Genomic DNA, 13,977 nt, shown 5'->3' on the forward strand with positions numbered 1-13,977 from the left:
TGGGCGGGGCTTCGCTGCCAGTGGGTCCCGTTCCCTCCCCCGGGGTTAACGGGGGGTCTCAGACCCCCCATCCCCTCACCCCCTCACCTTCCACTGCACGTGGGAGGCACCGGGGAGAGGGGCAGAACTGGGGGCACTGGAGCTGGGAGGGACGGGACTGGGGGCACGTGGTGACATGGGGGCGCTCCGGGTTTAGGGATGGGGGGCTGCAGAACCGCTGTGAGGGGCCCGGGGGAGCAGGGCTGGGTCACAGCCGGGACCCCTGCCCCGTTTTTGGGGTCCTCATCCTTGTGGGGTCCTGGCTCCAAGAGGTTCCCTCGTGTCCACCCCCATCCCAGCACTCCCCAGTTTGGGGGGCGCTGCTCCTGCCCCCCATCAGAGATGCTGACACACATTCGGGGCTGAACTGTTTATTGGGGTACAGGGGGACCAGAGACCCACACAGGGGGATGGAGTGGGGGGACAGGGATGACCCCCGTGGGGACTGGAGGGTGCAGGGACCCCCGTGGGGAGGGGCACCGAGGATGTGCTGAGGGCTGAGCCAGGGTATTTACAAGCAGCAGCTGGGACCTGTGGGGGGGTCACAGGGCCCAGGGGGTCGCGGGGGGCCCGGGGGAACCCCAGGGGAACCCAGGGGGTGTCCCAGGGGGGGTCCTGGGGTCTGGTCACTTCTGCAGCCGCTTGATGCGGGCGTCGATGTCGGCAAAGTTGTCCTCGACGATGGCCAGGTTGTCCTTCATGGTCTTCTGCACCTGGGGGGGCAGGAGGGGATGGGGTGATGGGGGGCAGGTGGGGATGTGGGGGCAGGAGGGGATGGGGTGATAATGGGGCAGGTGGGGAGGTGTGGGGCAGACTGGGGCTGGGCACCCACCTCTGCCAGCAGCACCGTGTTGTCCTTGAGCGCGCCCGCGATCTCCTGCTGCGTGGTGTCCAGGTGCACCAGCACCTGCCCGAACTGGGTGGCTGGGGGGGCGCACAGTGAGTGCTGGGCAGGGCAGGGACCCCCCGTGCCCCCAGCCCCCCCTGCGCTCACCTTGCTCGTGCAGGTCCCGCAGGGTCACCAGGCGCTGCACCACGTCGGGCAGGGCGCTGGCCACGGCGTCCCAGCTCTGCAGCGTCTCGTACAGCTGCTGGATCTGGGGCAGCAGCTGGGGCTCAGCGCGGCCTGGGGGGCTCTCTGGGGACCCCCCCGCGCCCTCTGGGCCCCACAGCCCCTACCTTGCTCTGGGTGTCAGCGTCCTGCACCGTGGCCTTGTGCTTGGCGATCTCGTTCACCTTCCCCAGGACGCTCTGGTGTGGGGGGAGAGACCCCAAATCCAGGCATGTCCCCCCATCTCAGCAGTGCCCCCCCATTTCTGCAGTGCCCCCAATCTCAGCAGTGCCCCCCCCAATCTCAGCAGTGCCCCCCATTTCAGCAGTGCCCCCCCAATCTCAGCAGTGCCCCCCCAATCTCAGCAGTGCCCCCCCATTTCTGCAGTGCCCCCCCAGTCTCAGCAGTGTCCCCAATCTCAGCAGTGTCCCCCCAATCTCAGCAGTGCCCCCCCAGTCTCAGCAGTGCCCCCCCAGTCTCAGCAGTGTCCCCCCAATCTCAGCAGTGCCCCCCATTTCTGCAGTCCCCCCCAGTCTCAGCAGTGCCCCCCAGTCTCAGCAGTGCCCCCCCAATCTCAGCAGTCCCCCCAATCTCAGCAGTGTCCCCCCCAATCTCAGCAGTGCCCCCCCAATCTCAGCAGTGCCCCCCCATTTCTGCAGTCCCCCCCAGTCTCAGCAGTGCCCCCCCAATCTCAGCAGTGCCCCCCATTTCAGCAGTGCCCCCAGCTCCCCTCACCTGCAGCCGAGCCTCCACCTGGTCCAGCACAGCCACATCCAGGACATTCACCTTGGCCTGCAGCACCTGCACCGTGTCCTGGGGAGGGGGGGCAGGTGAGGGGGCTGGGCAGCTTTTGGGGCAGCCCCCCAAAGCGCTGGGGGGCAGGAGGGGGGCAGGGGTCCCCCCAAACCCCCTTGCCTGACTCACCATGAGGCTGGAGCCCTTCAGCCCCACCAGCAGCGGGTTCTGTGGGGGGAAATGGAGTCAGGGGGGCAGGAGGGGGCAGATAAAGGATGGGGCAGGAGGGGGGCAGGAGGGGGGCAGGGCAGCCCCCTTACCTGGGCGCTCACCTGGCTGTCAGGCTCACACCTCACAGCCGCCTCCAGCTGTGCCAGACGCTTCTCCAGCTCCGACACCTGCGGGGTTTGGGGTCAGGTGCTCTGTGTCACTCCCCAGGCGCGGTGCCCCCACGCAGGATCCCCCTGTGGGGCCAGCTGCCCCCACTCACCTTGGCTGACTGGGCAAACTGCTCCTGCTCCGGCCGCCAGTAGAGCTCGAAGGTGACGGCATCGCTGGCAGGGGCGGGGCCCCGAGCCGGGCCCTTCCCCGGGGCGGGTTTGCTGCACTTGGCCACCTCCAGCTGCTGCAGGAGCCGCCTGACAGCCCGGAGGGGACAGGTGGGCACGGGGGACAAGGTGGGTGCAGGGAACAAGGTGGGCAGGGTCCCATCCCCACTCACTTGGCCAGGGCTCCCTCGGGGTCAGCAAAGTCCACAGCAGCTCCAGGGCCCAGCACCTTCTCCAGGTGGGAGCAGAGCAGCTGCTGCTTCAGCCCCTCCACCTGCCTGGCCAGCGCCATGGGCGTCAGCTCCTCCTCGGCCCCCGACTCCTTCACCGAGCTCTGGGGGACACAGGCCCTGTCAGCCCTGGGACACAGCCTGGGGCAGGTGGGGGCTCACCTGGGGCAGGTGGGGGCTCACCTGGATCTGCTCCACGTCCCGGAGCAGCTCCTGCACCTCGTGCTGCAGCCGCTGGAATCGCTGCTGCGGCGTCTCCTTGGCACCAAGGCCCTCACCCAGCTGGGGGGAAATGGGGCAGGGGGCTCATGGGGGGGTTCAGGTGTCTTGTGGGGGGTCAGGGATCTCATGGGGGGTCAGGGGTCTCAGAGTTCAGGGGTCTCAGAGGGCTCACAGGTGCTGGCAGCACCTGGCACCAAGCAGGAGCAGGTGAAGCCTCCAGGGACAGGCTGGAGCAGCCTCAGGTGGCTCCTAAAGGGAACCTGATGGGTCAGTGGGGCAGGGCAGGAGAGCCCTGAACCCACAAGGCAGAGGGGCTGCACTGGAGGTTATCTTCATCCTCACAGAGCTCCTCATCTTCATACTCAGAGCTCCCCCTCTTCATCCCCACGGAGCTCTTCATCCTCACCCCCACGGATCTCCCCCTTTTGTGCCCACAGAGCTCCTGCTGCTCCTGACCCCGATCTCTAAAGCTGTGGGGGGCTCTGGGGGGGTCCCTTGTCCCCCATGGAATGTGGGGGTTCCTGGTCTTTGCCCCAGCCCAGCTGTTCCCAGAGCAAACCCGGCCTGGCCTGTGGTGATGTCCTGGCCTGAGGGGCAGGTGAGCAGCCCGGGGACCTGCACTCACCATCTCGTACTCTCCAGCCTCGTATCCCGTGGTCCGTGTCCGGCCGATGCGGTCAGAGAAATCTGGGGGGGCAGAGCTGGGTGTGAGGCAGCAAAGCAGGGGGGGCTCAGCCCCCTGGGGGTCCCCTGGCCCCTCCCCAGCCCCCCTGAGCCCCCCAGCTCACCCACGCCCTCGGTGCCCAGGCGCTTGTCCCGGAACTTCTCGTAGGCAGCGTTGGGGTTGATGATCAGGTGCTCCACGCTGGTGCTGCTCAGCTCCTCCTGCACACGGGGCCACGTCAGGGACAGCACAGCACAGGGACAGGACAGGGCTGCCACCACCTCCCACCAGCACAGACAGGGATGGGGACCAGGGCCCCAGGGCTGCCACCACCCCCAGCACAGTGTGGGCAGGGATGGGGGCGCAGGCCTGGCCCCCCAGGACAGCACCCAGCAGGGCTCTGGCAGGGATGGGGCACGTCCCCAAGGTCCAGGGAGGGGACATCACGCCCCCAGACTGGCCTGGCCCAGTGGGAGGTGCCCCCAGGAGTCCAGAGTGGGGATGCTGGGCCCTGGCCCAGTGTGGGGACATCAGACCCTGGCTGGTGACACTGGACCCTGGTCTGGCCCAGCCCAGCAGGCAGAGCCCCCAAGGGCCATGTTGGGACTCTGGACCCCTGGCCCAGCTCAGGGACCCCCAAGGCTCAGCCTACCCCAAACTGTGCAACGTTCCAGCAGCCCCTGGCCAGGACCAGGACCTGGCTGGTCCCTCCAGAGTGGCCCCTGTCCCTGTGGGACTGTCACTGTCCCCAAGCTGTGTTTTAGCAGGACAACCTCCTCCCCAGAGTGACCCCTGGGGCTGTCACTGCCTTTGGGGCTGATCCCCCCAGGGGGCAGTGGGGGGTGTTGGCCCCAGACCCCCAGACCGAGGTGCCTGTGCCAGGCAGGGTGGGCACAGCCGGCGTGCTGGGCTCCCCTGGTGCCACCAAGGGCTGCCTGGCTCAGCAGGGCTCCGAGGTGGCCCCTGTGCAGCCCCTCTGGGCCTGGCTGGCTGAGGGAGGAGCGGGGGAGCAGCGCTGGCAGCGTTAGGGGCTGCGCTGGCAGGGTGGCAGCGGGTGGCAGCGGGTGGCAGTGGCAGTGCCAGCGGCCGGGACACGGGCGCTTACCAGCTCCTGGCGTTTCCCAGAGGTGAGAAAGTCAGAGCAAGGTTAGAGAGGGGAGAGAGAGACAAAATCCGCGTTAGAAGGTCCGGCCCGCGCCCCCCGCCCCCTGTGGGACAGGGAACCCCACGGGACGGGGACCCCCGAGGGCTGGGCACCCCTGAGGGATGAAGGGAGTGGGACAGACCCCGGGGATGGGGCAGACCCCCGGGGGTGGGGGCAGACCCCCGGGGATGGGGGCAGCAGGGTCCTGGAGGGGAGCAAGACACAGCCAGAGTTCTGGGGATCAGCCCCAAACTCCCCCCAGGAGCTCCAGGGGGAACGTGAGCAGAGCCAGGGGCTCCCCCATGGCACCCCAACACTCAGAGGGACCCTGGGGGCTCTGAAGGCCCATGAGCCACCCAGGCAGTGCTGGCAGCACTCAGGGGGCTCAGCACGGCCCCCCCAGGCAATGGGGCCCAGCCTGGGCTCCTGGGGGTCCCGGGGGTCCCGAGGCCAGGGGGCAGCGCAGGCAGCAGGCAGAGCATGCAGAGGGCAAGGCAGAGCAGGGGGCAGTGCAGGCACCCCAAAGCCCAGAGCAGCAGGGGGACCCTGAGGGGACAGCGCTGGGACCCCCATGCACGTGCAGCAGTGCCCCCCATGCACCCCAAGCAGGGCCACGCTTACTTGTGCAAACTGAGTCCAGGCCAGGCGGGAGCGGGGGGGAAGCGGGGGGAGCCCTGGTCAGTTCGGGGCTCCCCGGGGGCAGGAAGGGCCCCCCAACACCCCAGAGCTGCTGAAGGGCTCCCCGAGGCAGGGGGGCTGGGACCCCCTCCCTCACCTCCCACCAGAGGGGCCACACGTCCCCTCAGGACTTTAGGCTCTGTCTGAGCCCACCCTGCTGCTCTGGCTCTCACAGGGGGGCTCTCTGTGCCCCCCTCAGGGGGCACCCCCTGCTCCATGCCAGGGGCCTGTGCCAAGCTCCTGGACCCCAAAACACCAACAGCACCGGTGGCAGAGGGTGGCTGCACCCCCTGCTCTCCCAAGGCTGGCACCCCCTCACTGTCCTGGGGGGCACCGAGTCACCCCTCAGGCCATGACCCCTGAACCCCACCATCCCCCCCCAGCACATCTGGGGTCCCCAGGGACAAACCCCCGTGTGCCCCCATCCCTGAGGACAGAACCCAGTGCCAGCCCTGGGCCCTGGGGTCCTTCAGGCCCCTCCATGACAGAGCTCAGTGTCACTGCCCAGACACCCTGTGTCACTCTGGGGTGCCCTGAGCCCCAAGGATGGACCCCCCATCACTGCACACTGAAGTCCCTGCACAGCCACCCCCAAGAGTGGCCTTAGCCCAGCACTGGGAACCCCCACTATCCAGAGCAGGTTTAGGGGTCCCCCTTGTTCCCCTTGGGGTGGGGCTGGGGAATTGGCAGCCCCCTTCCTCTTGGGGACAAGGACAGCCAGGACAGGGACACCCAGCCTGTGTGGGGGAGGCTGTGTCCTGCTCTGCCCTTCCCAGTGCACAGGCAGGGTGCCACAGGGAGACAGGGGGGCTACATGTCACTGTAGGGGGTACATGGCACTGTGGGGCACACTGGGACTCTGGGGGACACTGTCCTCCTGCCTGAACCCCACTGTCCCCGTGGGGGTGATGTGTCCCCGTGGGGGTGATGTGATGTGTCCCCGTGGGGGTGATGTGTCCCTTTGGGGTGATGTGTCCCTTTGGGGTGATGTGACGTGTCCTGTGCAGGCTGTGCTGCTGCTGGGTGCCTGGGGGGTGAGGGGAGCCGGTTCCCTGCCATGGCGCCGTTCTGGGGGGTCCCAGGGGGCTGCTCCAGCTGCTGCTCCCCCCACCAGCCCGGCCTTACCGCCTCGAACTCGGCCTGGTCATCCTCGGGCAGGTCACTGGTCTCGTACACGTCGGGCTCGTTGCGGGCCTGCGGCACAGGGGCTGTGCTGGGACCCCAGAACCCCCTCAGGGCACCCTGACACCCCCGGCCCCCCGAAACCCTCAGAGCCCCCCTGACACCCCCGGTCCCCTCAGATCCTCCTGACACCCCCGGTCCCCTCAGAGCCCTCAGCACCCCCTGACACCCCCAGGCCCCCGGTCCCCTCAGAGCCCCCCACACCCCCTCACACCCCCGGCTCCTCCCCGGCCTGGCCCCTCACTCACGATGCCGGGCAGGTCGGCGTACTTGGGGTCGGCCATGGCGGGGGCCGGTGCTGGAGGGGAGTCGGTTTTTGGGGGGTCGGTTTTTGGGGGGTCGGTACCGGGGGGTCCCGGAATGGCCGCGCAGGGCCGGGGCGGGGCCGATCTCGCGAGAGCAGCGCGGGGCGGCGCGAGAGGAGGGAGCGCAGGGGCGGGGCCGGGCCGGGGGCGGGGCCGGGGGCGGGGCCTGAGCGCGCAGACGGGGCGGGGGCGGCAGCGGGCGGGACAATGGCGGGGACAGGGGACACACGGACACGGGGGGGTCACGGGGGTGCAAGGGGGACACACCGGGGTGAACGAGGGGATACACGCGGGGCGGAGCAGCCGGCGGCACACACGGGTGGGGGCACACGGGGACACGCGTGGGGGGCGCACATGGGGGTAAACGCAGGACACCCACGGAGGGACACACGGGGAGTACGGGGGGGACACGGGGTTCGGATGTGGGGACACGAGGGGACACATGGGCACAGAGTGGGGGCACGCCCGGGGGACACACGAGAGGACACATGAGGGGCACGTGGGGGAGCACAGGGGTGGGGGACACGCTGGGGACACCCGTGGCGCACTCAGGGGTGGGGGGCACACGGAGCAGGTGGCACTAGGGGCACTGATGGGGGGACTGCCCTTCTCACCCGCGGGAGACCCCCGGGCTCAGCTCCGGGCCGCCCCCCCGCCGTTTTTCGGGGGTCCCACGGAGGGGCGGGGGTCCTGCGGGCCGGGCTGAGCCCCCCGTGTGCCGGGGGGGGGATGAGTCAGGACCGCTGCCTTCCTGCGGGGGAGGGGGGGAAACAGAGCAGGGAGGCCGGGGGGAGGCTGTCCCTGCTCCCACCCCCTCCCCAGCCCCCTCCCCAGCCCCGTCCTGCTTCCCCCGCCGTGAATCAGCATTTTGGGGGGGGTCCATTCCCAGGGCTGCGTCCCCCCCCTCCATTCCGTCCACCTTAAGAGCCGCGGGCGGCTCCACCTTAAGGCGGGGGAGGGGGCGCGGGGGGGCGGCCCCCCCCCCACCCGCCGGTGCCGGGGCTGCAGTGGCGACAGCAGCGGTCACAGGAGCGGCGACAGCGGCAGCAGCGGAGCGTCAGCCCCGCCCGGCGCCGCCTCCCGCATCCTGCAGCCCGCACCCTGCATCCCTGAGCAGCATCCTGCATCCTTGGGTACCACCCGGGCAGCATCCTGCATCCCCGAGCAGCATCCTGCATCCCGCAGCGCTGAGCAGCATCCTGCATCGCTGGGTACCACCCTGCGGCGCTGAGCAGCATCCTGCATCGCTGGGTACCACCGGCAGCATCCTGCATCCCTGAGCAGCATCCTGCATCCTTGGGTACCACCCTGCATCCCTGAGCAGCATCCTGCATCCTGGGTACCACCCGCCATCCCTGAGCAGCATCCTGCATCCTGGGTACCACCCTGCATCCCTGAGCAGCATCCTGCATCCTTGGGTACCACCCTGCATCCCTGAGCAGCATCCTGCATCCTTGGGTACCACCCTGCATCCCTGAGCAGCAGCATCCCGCAGCCCCGGGTACCCCTCGGCACCCCCGGGTCCCATCCTGACCCCTCGGCTGTGAGCAGCCCCCCGGCCCCGAGCAGCAGCCGCCCCCTTGGCCCCTCTCGACGCCCCCCGACCCCCGCCATGGCCGAGCCCAGCTCCGAGTGCAGCATCAAGGTCCTGTGCCGGTTCCGGCCCCTCAACCAGGCCGAGATCCTGCGGGGGGACAAATTCCTGCCCGTGTTCCAGGGGGACGACAGCGTCGTGGTGGGGGTGAGTCCCGGGGGACCCCGGGCTTGGGGGTATCCCCGGTTTGGGAGGGCGGCTGTCCGCAGCGGGGCCGGCACTTGGGGGGCAGAAGCTGTAATTGGGGGGGGGGCGGTCCTGGGTGTGGCCGCCGCCTCCCGGGACTCTCCCCATGCCCCCCCCTCCCCCCCTTTCCAGGCTCCCAGCACCTCCCAGTTTGCCCAGTGCCGGGGGGGGGGGAGGGGGGGCTGTGTTTACAACCAGCGGACCCGCCCTGACCCCCGGGGGGCGGCACGATCGGACCCCCAACCGCCGGCGGGGGGATGGGGGGGTTGCCGCAGATCCCCCTCCCCCTCGCGCTGCGGCCCTGCCCTTTGTTAGGGGGCTCAGCCGGGCGGTGTCGGAGACCCCCAAAACATGGCCAGGCCCCACCTCCGAAACGCCCCCACCTTGTCCGGGGGGCAGCGGGGTGTGGGTGGGGGGTCCGCGGATGGGGGAGGTCTTTGAATGCGGGGGGGTCCGTGAGTGCGGGGGGGGTCTGTGGATGCGGGTCCGTGGATGGGGGGGAATCTGTGGGTGGAGGGTCTGTGGATGGGGGGGGTCTGTGGATGGGGGGTCTGTGGATGAGGGATCTGTGGGTCCGGGGGGTCCGTGGATGATGGGGTGCGTGGATGGGGGGGTTCCGTGGATGGGGGGTCCGTGGATGGGGGGGGGGTCTGTGGATGAGGGATCTGTGGGTCCGGGGGGTCCGTGGATGATGGGGTGCGTGGATGCCGTGGATGGGGGGGGTCCGTGGATTGGGGGGTCCGTGGATTGGGGGGTCCGTGGATTGGGGGTTCCGTGGAAGGGGGGTCCGTGGATTGGGGGGTCCGTGGATTGAGGGTTCCGTGGAAGGGGGTCCGTGCCCGGGGGTGTCGCGGTGCGGCTGTGCCGGCGCAATGCGGGGTGAGGAGAATTGCGGGTGCGGGGGGAGGTGCAGGGGCGGCGTTGCGGGCCGGGGGCGCGGGGCCGGGGCGGTGGGATTGGGGTGCGGGGGGTGCGGGGGGTGCGGGATGGGGGGCACTGTGCCATGGGGGGTGCGGGGGGTGCGGGATGGGGGGCACTGTGCCATGGGGGTGCGGGGGGTGCGTGACCGGCGGCGGGCGGGGCCGCGGTGCTGCGGCGGCTGCGGGGGCCGGGGGGGGCCGGGGACAGCGGGGGCGCGGGCTGCTGCCAGCGGCTGTGTCCGTGTGTCCCCATGTCCCCGTGTCCGTGTGTCCCCATGTCCGTGTGTCCCCGTGTCCCCGAGTCCGTGTGTCCCTGTGTCCCTGTGTCCGTGTGTCCGTGTGTCCCCATGTCTGTGTGTCCCCGAGTCCCTGTGTCCCCATGCCCGTGAGCCCCCGTGTCCCCCTGTCCCCATGTCCGTGTGTCCGTGTGTCCCCGTGTCCGTGTGTCCCCGTGTCCCTGTGTCCGTGTGTCCCCATGTCCGTGTGTCCCCGTGTCCCCGTGTCCCCGTGTCCCTGTGTCCCTGTGTCCGTGTGTCCGTATGTCCCCGTGTCCCCGCTCAGCACCGGGGCCCGGGCAGCTCCCGCCGTGGGGCGGGGGGCTCGGAGGGGCTGGGGGGAGGCTCTGGGGGTCTCTGGGCGTGTAGGAGGGGCTGGGGGTGTCTGAGTCTCTATGGGGGATCCATGGGGGTCTGGGGGGGTGCACGGGGGTCTCTAGGGGGATGAGGACTTTGTGGGGGGGCGGGCTGAGGGGGCTGTGGGGGTCTGTGGGGGTCGATGGGGATCTATGGGGGTCTGGGGGGAAGTCTGGAGAGTTCTGGGGGTGTGGGGGCGGGGTCTGGGTGGCTGTTGGGGCGTTGGGGGTCCATGGGGGGGTCCGTGGGGTTCAGGTGGGTGTAGGGGGTGCAGAGGGTGAGAGACCCTAAACCCTCACTGGGACTGACTGGGGCTGACTGGGACTCACTGGGGCTGACTGGGGCTGACTGGGGCTGACTGGGGCTGACTGGGACTCACTGGGGCTGACTGGGGCTGACTGGGGCTGACTGGGACTCACTGGGGCTGACTGGGGCTGACTGGGACTGACTGGGACTGACTGGGACTCACTGGGACTCACTGGGACTCACTGGGGCTGACTGGGACTCACTGGGACTGACTGGGACTCACTGGGACTCACTGGGGCTGACTGGGACTGACTGGGACTGACTGGGACTGACTGGGGCTGACTGGGGCTGACTGGGGCTGACTGGGGCTGACTGGGACTCACTGGGACTGACTGGGGCTGACTGGACCCTCCAGTGGAGCCCCGAGCCTGTCACCCCCCCGCCCCCCGGGGGTCTCTCCGGTCAGTGACCCCCCGTGTGTCCCCCCAGGGCAAACCCTACGTGTTCGACCGCGTGTTCCCCCCGAACACCACGCAGGAGCAGGTGTACCACGCGTGTGCCATGCAGATCGTCAAGGGTGAGGGACGGGGGCACGGGGGGCACGGGGGGGACAGGGGGGACAGAGGGGGGACAGAGAGGGGACAGAGAGGGGACAGAGGGGGTCCCGGGGGGTGCTTGGGGGTCCCGGGGAATGTTTGGGGGTCCCGGGGGGTGTTTGGGGGTCCCGGGGGTGTTTGGGGGTCCCGGGGATGTTTGGGTGTCCCGGGGGTGTTTGGGGGTGCTTGGGGGTCCCGGGGGTGTTTGGGGGTCCCACACCCGTGTCCCCCCCAGATGTGCTGGCCGGGTACAACGGGACCATCTTCGCCTACGGGCAAACGTCATCGGGCAAGACCCACACCATGGAGGTGAGGGGCACTGGGAGCACTGGGGGGGCTGAGCAGGCACTGGGGGGGCACTGGGGGGGCACTGGGGGGCACTGGGAGGCATTGGGGGGGCTGAGCAGGCACTGGGGGGGCACTGGGGGGGCACTGGGGGGCACTGGGAGGCATTGGGGGGGCTGAGCAGGCACTGGGGGGCACTGGGGGCACTGGGGGGGCACTGGGAGGGGGCACTGGGGGGTCCTGGCGCCCCTCGGGTCAGCGCCCCCCGCCCCCAGGGGAAGCTGCACGACCCCCAGCAGATGGGGATCATCCCCCGCATCGCCCGCGACATCTTCAACCACATCTACTCCATGGACGAGAACCTGGAGTTCCACATCAAGGTGGGCACTGGGAGCACTGGGAGCACTGGGAGGGCACTGGGCTGACCCCAACCCCCCTGACTCCCCCATCCCCCCAGGTGTCCTACTTTGAGATTTACCTGGACAAGATCCGGGACCTGCTGGACAGTGAGTGGGCAGCGCTGGGGGATACTGGGGGGACTGGGAGGCACTGGGAGGCACTGGGGGCAGAGTGAGGAGTAGTGGGGGGTCCTGGGAGCTACTGGGTGGTTACTGGGAGGCCCTGAATGGTTACTGGGAGGAACTGGGAGGCACTGAATGGTTACTGGGAGGCACTAAATGGTTACTGGGAGGCACTGGGAGGCACTGGGGGCAGAGTGAGGAGTCCTGGGGGGTCCTGGGAGCTACTGGGTGGTTACTGGGAGGCACTGAATGGTTACTGGGAGGCACTGGGTGATAACTGGGAGACACTGGGGGGTTACTGGGAGGCACTGAATGGTTACTGGGAGGAACTGGGATGCACTGGGTGATAACTGGGAGGTTACTGGGAGGCACTGGGAGGTTACTGGGAGGCACTGGGAGCCCCTCGGGCATTTCCCACCCCCCCGTGTCCCCGCAGTGACCAAAACCAACCTGTCGGTGCACGAGGACAAGAACCGGGTCCCCTACGTCAAGGTGAGGGGGGAGGGGTCCGGGGTGGGGGATGGGCTGAGGGGGGGGGGGGGTCCCGGGTGGGGGATGGGCTGTGACCCCCCCTGACCCCCCAGGGCTGCACCGAGCGGTTCGTGTCCAGCCCCGAGGAGATCCTGGATGTCATCGACGAGGGGAAATCCAACCGGCACGTGGCTGTCACCAGTGAGGGACAGGGACAGGGACATGGGGACATGGGGACACTGGGGGGACACTGGGGACAATGGGGGTCATAGGGACATTGGGGGTCATGGGGACATTGGGGATATTGGGGACACTGGGGACAGGGGGGACACTGGGGACATTGGGGACATGGGGACACTGGGGACATTGGGGACATTGGGGATATTGGGGACACTGGGGACATTGGGGACACTGGGGACATGGGGGACACTGGGGATATTGGGGACACTGGGGACATGGGGACAGGGGGACATGGGGACACTGGGGGGACACTGGGGACAATGGGGGTCATGGGGACATTGGGGATATTGGGGACACTGGGGACATGGGGGACATGGGGGATACTGGGGACACTGGGGACATGGGGGACACTGGGTACACTGGGGACACTGGGGACATGGGGGACATTGGGGACACTGGGGGGACACTGGGGGGACACTGGGGGGACACTGGGGACAATGGGGGTCATGGGGACATTGGGGACATTGGGGACTTTGGAGGGCACGGGGACACGGAGGACACTGGGGACATTGGGGACACTGGGAGGCACGAGGGACATGGGGGACATTGGGGACACTGGGGACACTGGGGGACATGGGGGGACACTGGGGGACACACTGCGGGGTCCATGGGCGGTTTCGGGGTGCAGGGGTGCCCCCGTTTCGGGGTGCCCCCGTTTCGGGGCGCCCCCGACGCGTGCCCGTGCCCGCAGACATGAACGAGCACAGCTCCCGCAGCCACAGCATCTTCCTCATCCACATCAAGCAGGAGAACGTGGAGACCGAGCAGAAGCTCAGCGGGAAACTCTACCTGGTGGACCTGGCGGGCAGCGAGAAGGTGGGACCCCCAAACTGGGCACCCCGAAACTGGGGGACACCGAAAGTGGGGGGGTCCCGAAACTGGGGCACCCCGAGAGTGGGGGATCCCGAAACTGGGGAATCCCAATAGTGGGGGATCCCAAAAGTGGGGATCCCAAAGATGGGGAATCCCAAAAGTGGGGGGATCTCGAAAGTGGGGATCCCAAAAGTGGAGGATAAAGTGGGGGGATCCCAAAGGTGGGGGGACCCCAGAGCTGTGGGGCTGCAGAGAAGGGGGGGTTCAGGGGGGCACTGGGGGATGTCCCCCATGGAGGGGTGGGGTCTGGGGGTCTTCATGGGATTTTGGGGTGCATTGGGATGGTGGGGATTTTGGGGGGAGTCCATGGGGTTTTGGGGTTATGGGGTTTTGGGGGTTATTTGGAGGACGGAAGTCTGGGGCAGTCTGTGAGATTTTGGGGGGACATCGGCTCTTTGGAAGGGTGGGGGTCTTGGGGGGGGGGGTCAATGTTTTTGGGGTTTGGGGCCCATCAGGTTTCTGGGCGGGGGGTGCCGGGACCGGGGGTCTCCTTGGGGCGGGGCTGGGACCATCCCCGGGGTGGGGGAGCAGCGGGGGGTCCCTGACCGCGCCCCCTCCCCAGGTGAGCAAGACGGGGGCGGAGGGGGCGGTGCTGGACGAGGCCAAAAACATCAA

The 13,977-nt window shown here is 68.9% G+C and overlaps 2 protein-coding genes across 3 annotated transcripts in view; one reads left to right on the forward strand and one right to left on the reverse strand.

Moving 5' to 3' along the window:
• Window positions 1-394: 394 nt before the first annotated feature.
• Window positions 395-6,930, reverse strand: DCTN2 (dynactin subunit 2). Of its 2 annotated transcripts, XM_056515116.1 has the most exons (15): window positions 6,827-6,831; window positions 6,742-6,795; window positions 6,437-6,505; window positions 3,614-3,710; window positions 3,451-3,512; window positions 2,787-2,885; window positions 2,547-2,707; window positions 2,316-2,463; window positions 2,158-2,223; window positions 2,015-2,053; window positions 1,826-1,903; window positions 1,219-1,290; window positions 1,034-1,136; window positions 872-963; window positions 395-752 (listed from the first exon to the last, which is right to left on the reverse strand). In XM_056515116.1, the coding sequence occupies exons 2-15, from the start codon at window positions 6,775-6,777 to the stop codon at window positions 666-668; spliced, it is 1,209 nt and encodes a 402-aa protein (XP_056371091.1). In that variant the 5' UTR covers window positions 6,778-6,795; window positions 6,827-6,831; the 3' UTR covers window positions 395-665. The 2 variants fall into 2 exon arrangements, with proteins under 2 accessions (XP_056371091.1, XP_056371090.1); XM_056515115.1 differs by having other exon boundaries at window positions 6,742-6,930.
• Window positions 6,931-8,198: 1,268 nt separating this feature from the next.
• Window positions 8,199-13,977, forward strand: part of KIF5A (kinesin family member 5A) — a 21,179-nt gene continuing 15,400 nt past the window's right edge. The window contains exons 1-9 of the mRNA XM_056515136.1: window positions 8,199-8,539; window positions 10,866-10,953; window positions 11,208-11,281; window positions 11,533-11,637; window positions 11,715-11,763; window positions 12,215-12,270; window positions 12,363-12,450; window positions 13,181-13,305; window positions 13,925-13,975. Of these exons, the coding sequence (XP_056371111.1) occupies window positions 8,411-8,539; window positions 10,866-10,953; window positions 11,208-11,281; window positions 11,533-11,637; window positions 11,715-11,763; window positions 12,215-12,270; window positions 12,363-12,450; window positions 13,181-13,305; window positions 13,925-13,975 (765 nt within the window). The 5' untranslated portion in view covers window positions 8,199-8,410. The remainder of the gene's footprint in view (window positions 8,540-10,865; window positions 10,954-11,207; window positions 11,282-11,532; window positions 11,638-11,714; window positions 11,764-12,214; window positions 12,271-12,362; window positions 12,451-13,180; window positions 13,306-13,924; window positions 13,976-13,977) is intronic.

Source organism: Oenanthe melanoleuca, linkage group LGE22, assembly GCF_029582105.1.
Source record: "Oenanthe melanoleuca isolate GR-GAL-2019-014 linkage group LGE22, OMel1.0, whole genome shotgun sequence".
NCBI lineage: Eukaryota > Metazoa > Chordata > Aves > Passeriformes > Muscicapidae > Oenanthe > Oenanthe melanoleuca.